The sequence below is a fragment of the Mesoplodon mirus genome, assembly GCF_964341445.2.
Source record: "Mesoplodon mirus genome assembly, chromosome: 19".
In the NCBI taxonomy this organism is placed as follows: domain Eukaryota; kingdom Metazoa; phylum Chordata; class Mammalia; order Artiodactyla; family Ziphiidae; genus Mesoplodon; species Mesoplodon mirus.
In genome coordinates this window covers 37101096-37117131 of record NC_138995.1, presented here as the reverse complement: position 1 = coordinate 37117131, position 16036 = coordinate 37101096, and the positions used below count along the sequence as shown (strand labels likewise).

Sequence of the window (16036 nt, the reverse complement as noted above, 5' to 3'; positions counted from 1 at the left end):
TTTTTAAAAGAGTCCTTATGTTTTAGATATATGTGCTGAAATGCTTATGGAAGAAATAATCCATTATCTCAGATTTTCCTCAAAATAATCTGGAAAGGGGGAAGTGGGTGGGAAACATCAGCCTCCAGTTATGGGCTCACAGGGTTCATTGTTCTAATCTTTATTTTTATAAATGTTTGACATTTTTTATACTAAAATATTTTTTTAAAAACACATGCTTAATAAGATGTTTTCATCCGCCAGACAGGGAAAGAGTCAAAAACTGGATAATATGCTTTGTTAGCAAAAATGGGGCAACAAGCATTCCCATACGTTATTGAATTAGAATAACTTCTTTGAAGGTTGGTTTGGCTTCATTTATTGTATAAATTTACCCTTTGGTTTAGCATTGCCACTTCTAGGAGTGTGTCATATAGATAAACTCACACTTCCATGGTTAGTCACTGCATCATTATTTATAATAGCTAAAAATGAGAAACAATATAAACAAACAATGATATGGGACTGATTAACAAATTAGACATCCTCAAAAATAGAGCTCTCTGCAATTTAAAGAACAAGAACGAGGAAGCTTTCTAGCTATAAATACGAAACAATGCCCTAAATATATTAAGTTAAAAAAAAATCCAGGCCAGTACAATGTGAGTAATATTTGAGTTAAAACAAAACAAAACAAAGAGGGTGGTGTGTATACCAATGTGCTTGTAGATAAACAGACTCTATCTGGAAGGTTTCACAGGAGACTGGTTCCTATGATTGTCTGGGGAGGAGGGTTGTCCCGGGGCCTGGGGGGATGCAGTAGGAGGGAGAATGTTTTCTTACCATGAGCATAAATTAGATTTATTTTCTGTTTTAAAGCTGAGGTTGGTTATCATTGTCAAGAGCAGAAGGTCACATCTCCCCTGCAGGCCTGACTCTCAGGGGTGGTGCAGAAAGCAGGGAGCTGGGGTGGGAGGGGCCAGCTCTGGAGAAGCAGCCGAGCGGGGAGGGAAGGGATCTGCAGAGCGAGTTCTGGCCTGGCTGGGGAGGGGGAGGGACGGCAAACTCCTGCAGCCTTGCCTCTGAAAGCCTCAGTCTCTGACAGAGTTTAAGCACGGACTCCATGCTGGGGGGAAGCTGCAGAGATCTGAAAGGGTGGCTCCAGGCCATCTGAGTGTTGCTAGGTGGCTTACCCTCCCTGTTCCCAGTGTTGCCTCTACACACACCACACACACACACACCACACACACACACACACACTCACACACACCCCAGCCAAGCTTCTATTAGCCAGTGGGTCTGATTATGCAACCCTTGGGAACAGCCGGTCCCAGAAATGCCACACTCCACCCCCAGGCTCCGGCTCCCGCCTGTGTCCCCCACTGGGTCACTGTCAACACTCATCTCCCCACTGGCAGCTGCACACTCCGCCCACTTGGGGACAGAGCACAGGGCTGGGGACAGGAAGGGAGGGAGGTCTGGGTTTCTGAAGGGGGCTCTGTCAGGGTAAACTGAGCGCTCCCCACCTCTCTCCCACCCCAGGTGTAAGGAGAAAAGAAGTTCCTGGGATGTCAAAGGAGTGTAACTGCCCTCCTCTCCCTAATGGCTCATTTGTCCCCCACTTCTAGGCTCCCTGCACAGCCCAGGGCCCCACAGAGGCACTGCCTCTCCCTTTCCCTGGGAGAAATCCATCTGTCCTTGTTCCCATCAACAGGTCACGCAGGAGGCACAAGAGGGGACAACAGCCCTCCAGCTCTCCTAAGACTAGCTTCCTGTCTGGTCTCCCCACCAGGGACCTGAGCCTCCCTTCCAGCCAGAAGGGCACCGGGGCAGGGCAACAGGAACCAACCTCCGCAGGGCTGTCAGCCAGACTTCCCTTCCGCCAGGGGACACTCCCTTGCATGATAAAATCCACCACCTTCGAGTTCTGGAGCACGGCCCCCAACAAAGCTATGGCCTTGTCCACAGCCACCACCATCCGGAAGAGGGCTTCTAGCCTGGCGCCCTGCTGGGCGACATCCTGCCGCCCGGCCCTCACCAGCTCCAGGACCTCCGGCCACCCAGCCTGCATGTCAGTGGGGGGAGTGCGGTCGGCCCCAGCTGGGCCCAGAGTATGGGATGTCTCCAGCCGGTGCAGGCCTTGCTCCAGGTGGCCCATGCCTCGGTACACGCATTGCAGTTTCTCCATGACGTCTTCTTGGAAATTTAAGAGTTTGTCAACCTTCTCATCCAGCACGTTAAGCTTTTGGTCCATGGTGGTTAAGCAGGCCTTGCCCAGCCCCGGCAGCCCCGGCAAACTCTCCTTGGGGGCTCCTGACATCCTGATGAAGATTGCCAAGGGTGAGGAATCGGAAGAGCCGCAGACCTCTGGCTTTCACTTGGGCAGCAGTGTCTGGAAGTTCATTGTTCTTTAGCTAAGGCTCACCTGGGTTGTTCAGGGTGCCCAGAGGACCAGACTCTCTCCAAGCCGTTGCCTTTGCTTATCTCCCACTCTGCCGTGGCCATGAGTGACAGGCTGGGCTTGGCCCAGGCCCTTCCCCTTGGGGGCCCCTTTGACATCACGGCAGCATTTAACATTCCTCTCTGAGAGGCTGTTGATGGGCAAATATGTTAAGAATCTGCCCAGGGCAGGCCGAGTTCGTGTAGCTGAAACTAAAGGTTAGAAGAAAAGGGATCCTTTAGGTAACGTCCTGATAGCTGGACTCTACGAGGGGGCCTCAGGGATACCAGGGCAGAGTAAGGGCTTCAGGTCCAAAGCACTGAGAAGCAGATGGGTCCCACCCATCACATACACATCCAATTCACAATAAGAAGCTAGACCAAAACAGAAGGAAATGTGAGGCCATTCAACAAAGTTCTGATTTTGCCATGATGAAAAAATGTGATACTTCTGCAAATTAAAAACAAAATTTTGGTGCCCCTACTTAGCTGATGCCCCAAAGGTGTTTAGTCTGCTCTGGGGTGAATCAGCAGGTCCCTCCCCACATGGGGCCCCCAGTCACTAGTCACTTGTACCTAAAAATAGAAGTGAGGAACAGTGGCCTAGGTTACTCACCAAGTATCATCCCGCAGGTCATGTTCCTTGAAGAGTCCTTTGGGGACCACTTGCCAGTGACCCCCTTCTCCCCCAAGGATGACTACACAGGCATCAGGCACCCAGTCTCTAAACTGAAACAGGCACAGTAAGGCCCTAGAGAGCAAGGGGGCCTGCGTTTCCTGTGATTTCCAAATATTTTAGCCTCAGAAACACTTGGTTCAAATGAAACTTTTACAGAAGCCACAATAAATATACCAGACAAAAGGACACGCTCAGGCTGACACTAAGGTGGGGTGTGAGGGGGCACCACAGAGCCCAAGGCTGCCGCGGAACAGTCCACTGACACCACTTGCATCCAGGCCCTCAGAGAGAGAAACCAAGGCCAGAGAGGGACTCTGTCCAAGGTGGCCCCGGCACATGACCTCCTGAGGATAGCGCAGCTCTGGTGAAGGCTGGCACCAGGGAGGTGAGCGCTAGCATCCCCCTAAACTCCCTCCTTCTGAATAAAAGCAATTATGAGAATAAATTTGACCTGGAACTCTGACATCTAAAAACACCTTGGGATTGTTTTGCTGTTTTAAGCTGTAGGTGAGTGGTAAACACAGTGTGCAGCTTGACCACAAACCCCTTGCCACTCACCCTCTGTCAGGACAGCTGCCCTTAGCAGCCCATGTAGAAATCCAGACCCATTTCTGGGAGCACGGACTGGGTGTCATTGATGGAACGGCCCAGAGCATGCTCAAAAGGGCACTGGTCTGTTACATTTACTGTGATTTAAAACACACAGATAAACTCTCCTTGGAAAAAGAAATTTGGGACACACCAGGCTCCAGTCCCTCCTGGGGATTCACCCTCAGCAGGACCTCACCTGCTACAGAAAGAAACCAGCACCTGGGTAGGGACTTACTTCTCCCTCCATAATTCCTGCTTAATACTTCCCTGTGGAACTACTGTTCCCTGGATCAAACTTTGGGAAGTGTCCGCCTAGAGAAATCTCTGGAAGTCTAACACCCAGCACAACGTCTGTCCTACAATAGGTGCCGATAATCTTTGTGAAGGGAAGTCCCCACAGTCTAAAGAGACAGATGCTGTCTCTGGGAGACAGTTCCCACCAATCCTTGGCTTCACTATGACCGCGGCTCTAGAGAGTTTCAGAGCAGCCTGCATCCAGGCAGGTCCTGGGTTAATAAAGCCTGGAAAGATATCCTGAAAGTCTAGATGAACACAAAGGACACAAATAAATGTCCCAGACACCTATTTATATCAAAAGCTAATTATTTAAATTACAAAAGTATTTGCCCCAAGTCTCCCTTAAGCGACAAGTAATTGCAAGGCAGCTGGTTTACTGCAAACATGTCTGCTGCGTCATACACTGTTACAGAACCACCTTGAAGGCCCCTGAGGCCAGAACAATGCCTCTTTGGCTTGCCTTGATCCCCAGCACACCAACGTGCCTGGCACATAGGTATTCAAAGCAACTATATGGAAGGAATGAATAAAGGAGGCTCCAGCAGGAGCCGGAGGCTGGGCTGGCCACTGGGAGAATTGTGGAAGGAGGAGGCTGCAGCCCAGATTTCCCAGAACAATCAAATGAGCAGAGGGCAGGAAGCCCTGACAATTCCCAGAAGGAAGCTCTGGGACCCTCTGGGAGAAAGCTCAGAATATGCCGACAGGACAAGTCCTTAGGCCTCTTTGATGAAAAGAAGCAGCCAGGAAAACTAGCTTTGAACCCCTTTCATTTCTCAGACTCCAGAGGACATGAGTTTATGAGCACAGGGGTTCTCTGAGGGCTGGTGCGTGGCTTCTCTCCAACTCCCTGATTTAGAGGGCACAGCAAGAGCCATGGGAAGTTCCTTTGGGGCAATGCCGCCTGCCCAGAGGATGGGGGAGGCATTCCACCCAGCAAGTCAAGAGAATGCAGACCAGAGAAAAGGCAGCCAAGCTGGATGGACACAGAGTAGCAAGTGCAATGACACCTCATCCTTCCTGGCTGGGGACTGGTAGCTAATCCACTCCCGGAAAAACACAGGCTGACCTCTGTTTGCCGTAGGCTGCGGTCAGTGTGTGCTGAATCCCAAGACTCTTCCCTTGTCTTTCTGGTGAGAGCCAGCTTTCCCTGAAAAACCCCAGAGAGGCCTATGGACCCTGAGACCCTAGGTGGAGGAAGAGGGGAGAAGAAATGCAAGGCTGAGGAGTCCATCCAAAGCTGTGGCTCTCCTCTTTCCCCACCCTCCCTGCAGATCAGAGATCTGTTTCTGGAAAGATGGAGCAGTCCACAATACAACAGTTCTATGCACCGGCTTTGGGGTCCCTTGGGAGCTCCCCATCTGATCCTCAACAAAGCCAAGCAGTCAACAAGCCTCAACCACCCACCCAGGTTTTTGTGACTTATTCTGAAATATGCACAGAAAAAAAGGATCACCAGGTATTCAAAGAAAGCCCCCAAGATGAAAAGGGGAGCTCAGAACAAATGAACAGAAATATAATTGTGGCAGAAACAGAGAAAACAAGAAACAGAGGAAAGTTTTAAATAAAAGTTCTCATTAGTAACCACAGAAAAGTGTGAAAGACTGTTCCATCCATTAAAAAAGAAGAGGGTGTTATGGAAAAAGAACAAACATAGAATAAAAGAGAGGTCTTTTACAAATACAAATGTTTACATTTAAAAATCCAATACAGGGATTAGAAAACAAGGTTAAGATAATATTCCAGAAAACAGAACTGAAAGATGAAGATGTATACATTTGGAGAGAAAAGGTAAGAAAGAGAGACAGTGGATCCAGCTGGTCCTACATCTAATTAACTGGAGTTCAGGAGGAGAAATGAAAGAAAGAGGGAAGGAATTTATCAAAGAAACACTGCAGACATTATGCAATTTTAGAACAGAGGAATAAAGAGAAGATTATAAAAGCTCCCTGAAATTTAAAAGAAAAAAAATCACATATCAGAGAACTGGAATCAGAATGACATCAGACTTCTCATCCTAAAAACAACCGGATGCAGCAAGACAGTTAGGTTGTATGTAAAATTCTAGATGAGAGAGAATTAGAATTTTGAAGACATTGCACCATTGTCAGAAGACAGAATAAAGAGTTTTAAGACTTTCCAAGATGGAAAAAAATGTATGCCCCCTTTCTAAGGAAGCTGCTTGGAGGATAAACACCAGCAAAACCAGGGACTAAGCAAACAAACAAGAAAAAACAGAGCTCCAGGAAACAACAGCTTCAACCTAGGCCCAAAGTTGAAGCAGGAGGATGGAGGGTCCCCAAAAGGGAGGACTTCAGGGGGAAATAAAACAGTATACAATATAATATAATTAAAGACATGTAGTAAAATATTAAGAGCATGGGGCCTAGGGTCAGACCATCTGGATTTAACTCCTGCCTCTGCCAGTTTTCAGGCAGAATCATGAGCCAGTTTATTTAACCTCTCTGAGTCTGTACTTCCTGGGCTGTAACATAATAACAATGCACATACTTCATGGAGTTTTCAGGAGGGTCACTAGAGAATGCTTGCAAGGCACCTGGAACAGAGCTTGGCACACAGTGAGTGCTCAAATGTTAGCCATCAGTATGATGCTGGCAACAGGACAAAAGGGGAACAAAAGGAATCAGAGACTCCGAGAAAATCAGAGTTCAGGAAGGAATGAAATTAAAGTACATGATTGAGTTTTCAGTGAATAATATTTATATAATATAATATCACATTATATATATTATATACCCTTATGCCATAATAAAGTAAATACTTTACTAAGTTAAAACAGTGATATATGTATTACAATAGTTGTGAAGGGAAAATGGGGAGAGCTAAATCTTCATTTCTCTTAAGAGGACGTCCATAGATAATGAACAAAATTGATGAGGAGAGACTTGGAGGCGAACACCAGGAGAAACAGCTCAAAGACTACAGTGTGTTTGTGGCTGGGGAGGAGAGGATGGGAAGCAGGTTTTGCAAAGCTCAAGGGCATGATATCTGAGGGGGAGACTGACATGCGGTAGACTGTGTAGGTTTGTGGATTTATAACAAGTGTGGCAGCACAAGGCAGTGAAAGGTCTTGTTCTAAGAAAATCAAACCTCATGACAATTTTCTGAGAGACAGAGGCCACGTATCTTGAGGAAAGGGGTGCTTACCTACTTTCATACCTAAGTGCCCGTAGGGGCCAGCTGCATACCTGGAACTTAATCTCCCCAAACACAGCTTTCCTCATTTGTAAAAGGGGCTCATAACAGTGCAATAACCTCAGGGCTATTTGAGTTTTCTGATAAGTAAAACACTTAGCACAGCACCTGGCACATGGTAAAGTACATGAAAACGTAGAGATTGGAACTCACCACCCTTCACCACACCCATCCCACCCCAGAAGTTCAGCCAACAAGGATGGCAGTGTACTCAGTCCCCTCATTGTGCGGGGGGTGGGGGGCGCAGGAGGACGAGTGGGTGTCTTCCTAGTCCTAAGTCAGCTCCCCCAGCCACCTGGCCTGGCCCAAGCCACCTCCCCGCATGCACCATTAGCTGATGTGCGCTCAGAAAGGGCAAACGCGTCCTCCACGAAGCTGCGCTTACTCCTGGAAGGGAACCAGAGCTGAAACAGAACCTCAGAAAGTCTTGCAGGCTTCAACGTGGACAACTTCGGGGTTAGCTGCCCCTCAGCCTCCTCTGCCCACTATACGGCATGTTAGTCGGGAAAGGCCTGCGCTGACCGCCCCCGGGCTGCACCCATCAGCCAAAGCTTCCTGCTGATGGAGCTTCTTGGTCCAAGAGGACCCAGATTGGGGGGACAATTGTCACCGAGACTCCCTTAGTCCCATGAACCTAACAATGCTTCCTCGGGCTCCCACTTCAAAGCAGACCAGCCTGCTTACCGCAAATATCTGGGTGTAATCCGACGCCCGCTACTGGCCTCTGGTGCTGGGACTGTGAAGTGCCAGAGTGGGGCACAGTATCCCCGTCCTGGTGCTGCGGCTGTGCCAACCCAGTGTTTACTCTGCCTGGAGATGCCCAACTGCCCGGAGGCCTGGGAAGGAGGTGGGCCGGCCAGGATAACTTCTCCCAGGATAGCTTCTCTAGAACTGGCCCACAGCGATAAGCCTGGCATTTCCACTTATCACTGAGCCTGCCCCAGGCCCCAGAGGCATCCAGAGGTTTCACTTTGTTATCTGCTTTGCTGGGCGGTATCTGCCTCCCTGGGGGCCTACTTCCTGCATCACTTAGCGGAGTGTCCAGTGTGAAACAAACACCACGTGGTCCAAGGAGAGAAGAAAGAAGGGAGGGAGTCCTAGGACAGAGCTGACCTGAGTTCAAAACCCAGGGGCCCAGGAGAAGAGCTGGGGCTCCTTGCCTTCAGGCAGCCCTCCAAGACAGAGCAAAGTCCTGAGCAGCAATAGAACAGGTTGCTTCAGGGGATGCTTGCACCCTGGCTGGGAACCTGGTTAGTTATCTCCAGGCTGGAAGGGGCCAGCTATTGCCTCTTCAAGGAAAACTGCTCAGGAAACAATGAAGATATCTAGAGCCCCAAAGACTGAGGCATGCTGCAGTGAGGGGAAGGCTGGACCTGCCTCTTCTGCTGAATGAGACACCTGCTCCAACTCAGCTGGTGCCCTCAGGGAGGCTCCCTGGACAGATCTTCCCAGAGTGCCCTGGAGAAGGCCAAGCCTTCCACACACACTGGCACATTTCCACAGACAGACAGACGGAAACACGCACCTATCACTCCAGGGCCCCAACTCACCTGGCCTGGCTGACAGGAATCAGAGAAGGGGCTGCAGCCTTTTGATACTGGCTTGCTTGGCTGAACCTGACCATGGGCAGATCCTGCGCTAAGCACTTTAGCCGCACATGTCTTATTTAAACCTTGCTACAACCCTATAGGGTAGATTACTATTTATCATCCCCATTTTACAGAAGGGGATCAATCTAAACAACTTAAGTGGCCTACCCAAGGCCACGAAGTCAGAAAACAGTGGAGCCAGAATTCCAACCCAGGTTGATAACTCACAGCACTCTGCCACTTTCAGAGAGAGTGAGGACTTCAGAGACAGTAAGGGTCAACTCCTTCATTTTGTAGATGGAGAGTCTGAGACCTGGAGAGGGGAAGGGACTTTCTGAAGGTCACATAGTAAGTCAAAGGCAAAGGAGGGACCAAATAACAAAACTGTTGCCCTCAGAGTGGCCATGGATCTCTCCACCTTGCTCTCTGGGTTTCAGAAGCGTGTGTGTGTCATGAAATAGGCCTCTGCCCACAGGCTCAGCTCTGACAGTTGTCTGAGGAGATGAGGAGGGGGCCACAGGGCAGGGACCCCCAGATACTATATTGGTTGCTTATTCTTTCATAGAAAAGCATCTACAGCTTATCTCATCTGACTATCCAGAAAGATAGCCACAGTCCTGCCAGGATGAATCCAGGAAATGTGCTTGGGAATAAAACCAAAGTCAAGTTGGCCTCTCTGAAGAAGCAGAGAGGGAAATGACAGCTGCATGACTGACCTGGGCCTCAGGGAAGTCCCCTGTTAGATCTCAGGTGGCTAGTGGGTTTGCTCCCAGGATCTCACGGTCCTCTGTAGTCAGCATTCCGACCCCTGGTTGAAGCCTTTTTATTTCGTCATTTCCTTTCCCACATACCTAGTCAAAATTGTTCCCAGCCAAGCACGGTCAGTTGGAATCAGGCTGAAAACACCAGAGAAGAACAGAAAGCACCCTCATAAGCCAAATCCACACCAGCAGCTATTCATTCATTAAACATTTACAGAGCAACCCTTATTAGGAAGTAATAAAAGCACTAATATTCATCGAGTGTTTCTATGTGTCAGGCACTGTGCTATATCTTCACATAAATTACTTTTGCCCCTCACAACAATTCTAAGAGGAAGAGACTATTATCCCCATTTCACAGACAAGTCAACTGAGGCTTGGAATGACGAAGCCATTTTCCAAAGTCAGTGTAAGAACCTGTATATCAATGCAGGCAGCCAGACTCCTGAGTCTGCTTACCACTGAAGGAGTCTAACTGAAACATTTTGTCTAGAACCCGACTTTGTCTCTGGGGTGCTGCATTTGCCAACTGCCAATTCAGAGACACAATTATATTTGCAAGTTGGAACTAGGCCAACCAGTTTCTTGCCAACACATTGTATTATTGCCTGTCCTTCTACCGTCTCACACTGGCAGGGTGGACACACCTGCAAAGTGCTTTGATGTGTGCTCCACGCACACTCATCAGAGGTGCATGGATTATGAATCCTATTTTACTCATGAAGAGACTGAGGGTCCCAGGGAGAGGCAGTGCAGAGCTGGTCTTGGCCCCAGGGCCTGTGTTCACTGAAGTAGGTAAGGTTTCTGACCACACACACACACTCACACACAATCACAATCACTTTGGGATCCCCAACACATCTGACTTGATAGGAATCAGAGAAGAGGTTGCAGGCTTTTGCTACTAGCTCTGAGCCTGACCACGGCAGACCTGTGCCAAGCCCTTTAGCTGCAATATCTTACTTAAACCCCTTCATTGTGCTGACTCCTGTGAGCTCAGAACTCTGTTTGTGCCATGACAAACTCAGGAAGTCTGGGTGGGAGCAAAGTTAACACACTGGAATAACAGAGAAGGTGGGACAGCCACTAACTGCTGGGTGCAAAGGATGTGGGTGGGATGGGGCAAAATTATATGATGCACCAGTGTTTCCAGCCCTCTTGTATCTGAGAAAAAGAATTCCATCATCATCTGCTCAAATTCTCTCCCCGCATTTTATCCCTACCCTCTGAGGAGAGCCTGGTCTCAGGATTTTTGGTGTCAGATCTGAAGAAGGGGTGGAATCTGAGGTCTGGAGGAGACAATTTAGTGAGCTGGGTAGCAAAGTACCAGAAGAGGAAGAAAAGACGGGGAGAGATAGACAGGGAGCAGGGCCTGGGGTTGGGGAGCTGCAGACCTGGGGCAGCCCCATGAGGCGAGAGAATGGGTGAGAAAAGAACGGAGCGTTTGGAAAACTGTGTGCTGCCACGTGTGGATGGTCATGGGGAATCATAAGTAGGAATGGCAGAGTGGCCTACCTTCCATGGCCCCAAGTCTTTGCAGAAACTCAGTCACTTGATGTCAACCGGTACAGGGTGTAAGAGGGAGGTAAAGAAATAGGAAAAAATTTTGGCAAAGTGGAAGGACTTCTTGCCAGAAACAGGACTTGGGCTGAGCCTTGAAGGATGGGTGAGGTTCGGGGAGGCCAGGGAAAGGTGAGGGCACAGAGTGAACAAAGCTCCAGGTGGAGCCTGGCAGATGGAAGTGACAGTGCAGAGACTGGCCTCAGGCCAGGAGGTGTCAATGGAGGCCCAAATGATTCAGCAGGCAGGACCCTTAAGAAAGTGGACCTGGAAAGTCAAGCAGAGACACTTAGACCCAATGGAGCAAGGTAAAGGGGCAACAATCCTGTGGAATGTTTTTAGGTGGGAAATAACATGATAAAATTAGTGTCTAAGAATGGACGGAATGATTACCTAGGGGTAGGAGGGATTGACTCAGAGGGGACACAAAGCCACTTCTGGGATGTTGGAGATGTTTTATATCCCGGGTGGTGGTTACATTGGGTCATGCCTATGTGCATACAGGTGCGCAGTATTCAATTCAAAAGGCTGTAAGATTTGTGCATTGTGCTGCATATAAACCATGCCTTAATCAAGTTCTGTTAGTATGAAGAAAAGGGAGGAAGGGGGAACAGATGGATCTGACAGCAGAATGCAAATGGATCAGGAGGGTACGGGATCATCATCTGCACAGACGCTAAAATCAGCAAGTGTTTACCAGCTCTGGGATGTATGCTGTGGCCAAAACACGGGAGCGCTAAGGAAGTGGAGTGACATCTGAGAGAACAAGTCTTTTTTTTTTTTTTCCTCACTGTTGTGGCCTCTCCCGTTGCGGAGCACAGGCTCCGGACGCTCAGGCTCAGTGGCCATGGCTCACGGGCCCAGCCGCTCCGCGGCATGTGGGATCTTCCCTGACCGGGGCACGAACCTGTGTCCCCTGCATCGGCAGGCGGACTCTCAACCACTGTGCCACCAGGGAAGCCCAAGAGAACAAGTCTTTGAAACTCCTTTCGCAAGTGCTGACTGAAGCTCTGAGGCCCTCCTTCCACCACCCCCATGCCCGCAACCGAAGCAGGACCCCTCCCCACTGTAGGCCAGACACTCTAAGGATCTGTGGTGTTCCACCCAGATCCAATAGGTGAAGGCTTCAGCCCAACAGCAGGTTGCAAAACAGCAAGTACATACATTAGAATCCCATATTTGTTTAATATATATATATATGCTAGTATGGTTAATTCTGCATGAGAGAATTGCAGATGATCTTTCTTTTCTATATTGCATTTATATAATTATTCTAATTGTTAAGTGTATTATTTGTGTTATTAAACAAGTTTGTTTTTCTATAATAGTCACCATTCACCTGGACCCACAGGAATTATTCTAGACAGACAATATGCACCAGAGAAAGGGTTAATTAACCAAGAACAGAGTGACAGACTCCCTCGGGAACCCAGCTGACAGAAAGCAGCATTTAATAACCTTATAGGGAGGTCAGAGGTCAATTGCTTAACCTTAAATGAACAGAACAAATGTATATGTAACAGACTCAGGACTCCTCAGAAATAGCAGACCTCCAGGGGATAGAGCAAAAGATTCCTCTTTGCACTTTGTTTTTTAAATAGATTTTTGCCTCCTTCCAACTTGGGAACAAAAGTTCCAGACTCCACATGCAACTCATAAACTATACAGGAGAATTAACTTGGGAATTTTTTAGAGCAAAGTTGGCAAACATTTGGAAACAATCAACAACCACAGCATTCTCAAATGATCTGAGCCATAAGTATTACTAATCACAGCAATGTTTGAAAACAGTCTTGAAGTCTGAATTACACATGCAATTCCCCCAAACCTGCACAAAACCAAAGACAAATCCATGCACTTAAAATTGTTAGTTTTTATTATTGTTTGCTTTTGGTCAGACTCTAAATGTGTTTTCCGGAGGGTCTACATGCCCCTAATGCACCTGCTGAAAAAACACACACACAGTAAGTTTACCATCTGCACTTACATACCATCTTCCATCCATGGATCCTGAGTGGTCTGTCAGAAATGTTGTTTTCATAAGTCCCCAGTGAGATGCGTAAATATTGTTACCCCCATCTTATATGCAGATAAACTTAAACATGGGGGCAGCTAAGTGGCTTGTCAACAGTTATAACCCAAGACAAAATCCATGCAAGCCACTCTCTCGTCTCCCTTCCTCTTCTGACCCTGCCTTTGAGCTTTCTTGTTGGCCCTGGTTTAAATCATGCACGCAGGCCATTGTTTCCCTGGTGATGGAGATGGCATTCTATTTCCTGCCTTGAATCTGGCCCGGGGCCCTGGTGGCACCGCATTTAGCCACAAGTGCATCAGCCATGCGTGAGTGGGGACAGCTTGGCTCCTTGGAAACCTAAGTGGCATGTGTCAGCTGGCACCAGCCTGCTAAGAGCCACTCCAGGCCACCCTGCTAACTCTTCCATCACTAGCCCAGAGCAATCCATAATGAAGGCAATGACGACTCTCCAGGAGCTGGATGAACAAATGGGAACCGCTCAAAAGCAAACTCTCTGGCCTAGCTTCAGTGCAGCCCTCAGGGAGAAATAATCCTTACATGCCTGGGAACCAGGCCCCTAGATAAGTCCAGCCTTCCCTCTTCTCATTTCTAAGGACAAAGTGTGATGGTCACAGATGACATTCCTGATAGGCAACTGAATTTACACTTCCAGTTGCCAGTTGCAGTGTTTATTTTTATGGTTCATTAATTAATGTGTCCTGGAATGACCGTTCAGAATCACCTCCAGAAAAATAAAGTTGCTGGGGCATCCACGAGGTAATGAGTTACCACCTGAAAAGTTTCTCTGGTGGTTGCAGTCACTCTTAGAAATTAAGGATGGAGATTGTTTTGTGAACTCTCTGTCATTTGGTCAATAAATGCCATATACTGTCATTTTTAATTAATTTCAACTTCTTTGTTAACCTTACTGGATGGTCACGTGCATTTATGAACTAGAGGCTGGGTTAATTGTCCTTCCTTCCCATGTGCTCCCAAAGCACCCCATACATATTCCTCTCGGACCCTGCGAGGGATAATACCCCTGTGGAGCATCTACCTTGTGCTAGGTAAATGCTAGCCCTTTTTTTTTTAATTCTAGGTATTACCACTAATATCCTCATTTTACAGATAAGGAAACTGGCCTAGAGAGGTCACAAAGTCACCTGTGACTGCCATAACAAATTACCACAAACTTAGTGGCTTAAAACAACAGAAACACATTCTCTCACAGTTCTGACGGCCAGAAGTCTGAAACCAGTATCACTGGGCCAAACCAGGTGTCAGCAGGGCTGTGCTTTCTCCGGAGGCTCCAGGGGAAAATCATTCCTTGCCTTTTCCAGCTTCTGGTAGCAGCTGGCATTTCTTGGTTTGCGGCCGATCACTGCAGTCTCCTCCTCCACGATCACACTGCCTTACCAACTCTTCTGTGTGTGTACCAGATCCCCTGCCTCCCTTTTATGATGATATATGTGACTGTATTTAGATCCCACCTGGATAGTACAGGATAACCTTCCCATCTCAAGGTTCTTAACTTAATCACATTTGCAAAGTCCTTTTTCACCATATAAAGTAACATTCACAGGTTCCAGGGATGAGGAGGGGAATACCTTTTGGGGGCCATCATCTAGCCTCCCAGCCACTCAAGGGCTTTCAAGTTTCTCTTCTCACGTGCTCATGAGGGTTCATTGGCTGAGTGGTGAATGTGCAGCACAGAGGTCAGAGCTCAAGCTTTGGTGCTAGGCAAGCCCAGGTTTGAAGCCCAGCTCTACCACTTAACTGTGTGACTTTAAGCAAGTACCTTAACCTCTCTAAAGCTAATATGTGGGATTGTTTTGAGGATTAAATGAGATAATGAATGTGAAATGCCTAATACAACAGTGCCTAAACATAGTTTAGTGCTTGGTGAATTTGTTAAAAGCAGAGTGTAAGCTGGAGTTCTGATCCAACCTTACAGAGGGGAGGCCAAAGAGCACCAGATTTCTATAGATGAAGAAATGTGAAAACCTGGGTGAGGGTGGGAGCGGGGGTGTCATTCTGCCACAGAGCCAAGAAAGTCAGTGCTAACCAAGCATAGAACTCTCAAAACCTTTTGGTGTGGAACAACATAAGGACCTGCCAGAACTGGCCATGCAGAAGGATTTCTGCTCTTCAAAAATGGAGAATGTGACCTTTCTCTAGGGCAGGTGTGGATCTGGGTCCCCAAAATGTGTATTTTCATCATAGATATTCTTATCATTGTTAGAAAGAGGATTCATTTGGAAATTAACACTCTGATGATTCTCTTGAGGTTAAACTGATTCCAGTTTCAAGACCTGTAACAAAAAGAATGAGCAATAAATCAAGAGCTTAGAACATGGTGAATAAACTAAGAAAAAAGGCAGGAAATAGTAGGAGAAGAACAGTAGGAAAAAAACAAGAACGTTTTAAACCTGGGCATTTGTTATTAGTATGTTTGAGAGATGACACGCAAGCTGGTTTGCCTCCTTAACTCTGATCAAAATAAATGTGATCTGATTCTGTTCCATTCATTAACTGGGGTAGGATAATATGAATTTTAATAAAGAAGTTTTAGTACTGTACCTCTAAATATTATCATATATTATGATCTGTTCAACTTGCTATATTTCATTCAGTCAGGTTTTTTCAGTTTAATCCACTGGGAATCTTTACAGATATGACAAGGATTTCTCAATTTGAGTGGAAAGCATGCTAAGGGACAATGAAACAGGAAAGTAATAGATTTTGTCTTTCTGAAAAAGAAAAACTACAAACTACTTAGATGTCAACTGGTAGGGGAGGAATGATAGCTCTACATCTACTGCCATGAAAAGCTATCCAAGACATATGGTCGAGTTAAAATTCACAAAACCACATATAAAACTTGATCTATCTAAATAAAAAAGACAAACAGCCT

At 47.3% G+C, this 16036-nt stretch overlaps 1 protein-coding gene across 2 annotated transcripts in view; it reads right to left on the bottom strand.

Moving 5' to 3' along the window:
• Positions 1–2421, bottom strand: part of MYLK3 (myosin light chain kinase 3) — a 47882-nt gene extending 45461 nt beyond the window's left edge. For both annotated transcript variants that reach the window (XM_082607152.1, XM_082607153.1), the window contains exon 1: positions 1829–2421. In XM_082607152.1, coding sequence (XP_082463278.1) covers positions 1829–2299 — 471 coding nt within the window. In that variant the 5' untranslated portion in view covers positions 2300–2421. The remainder of the gene's footprint in view (positions 1–1828) is intronic.
• Positions 2422–16036: the final 13615 nt, after the last annotated feature.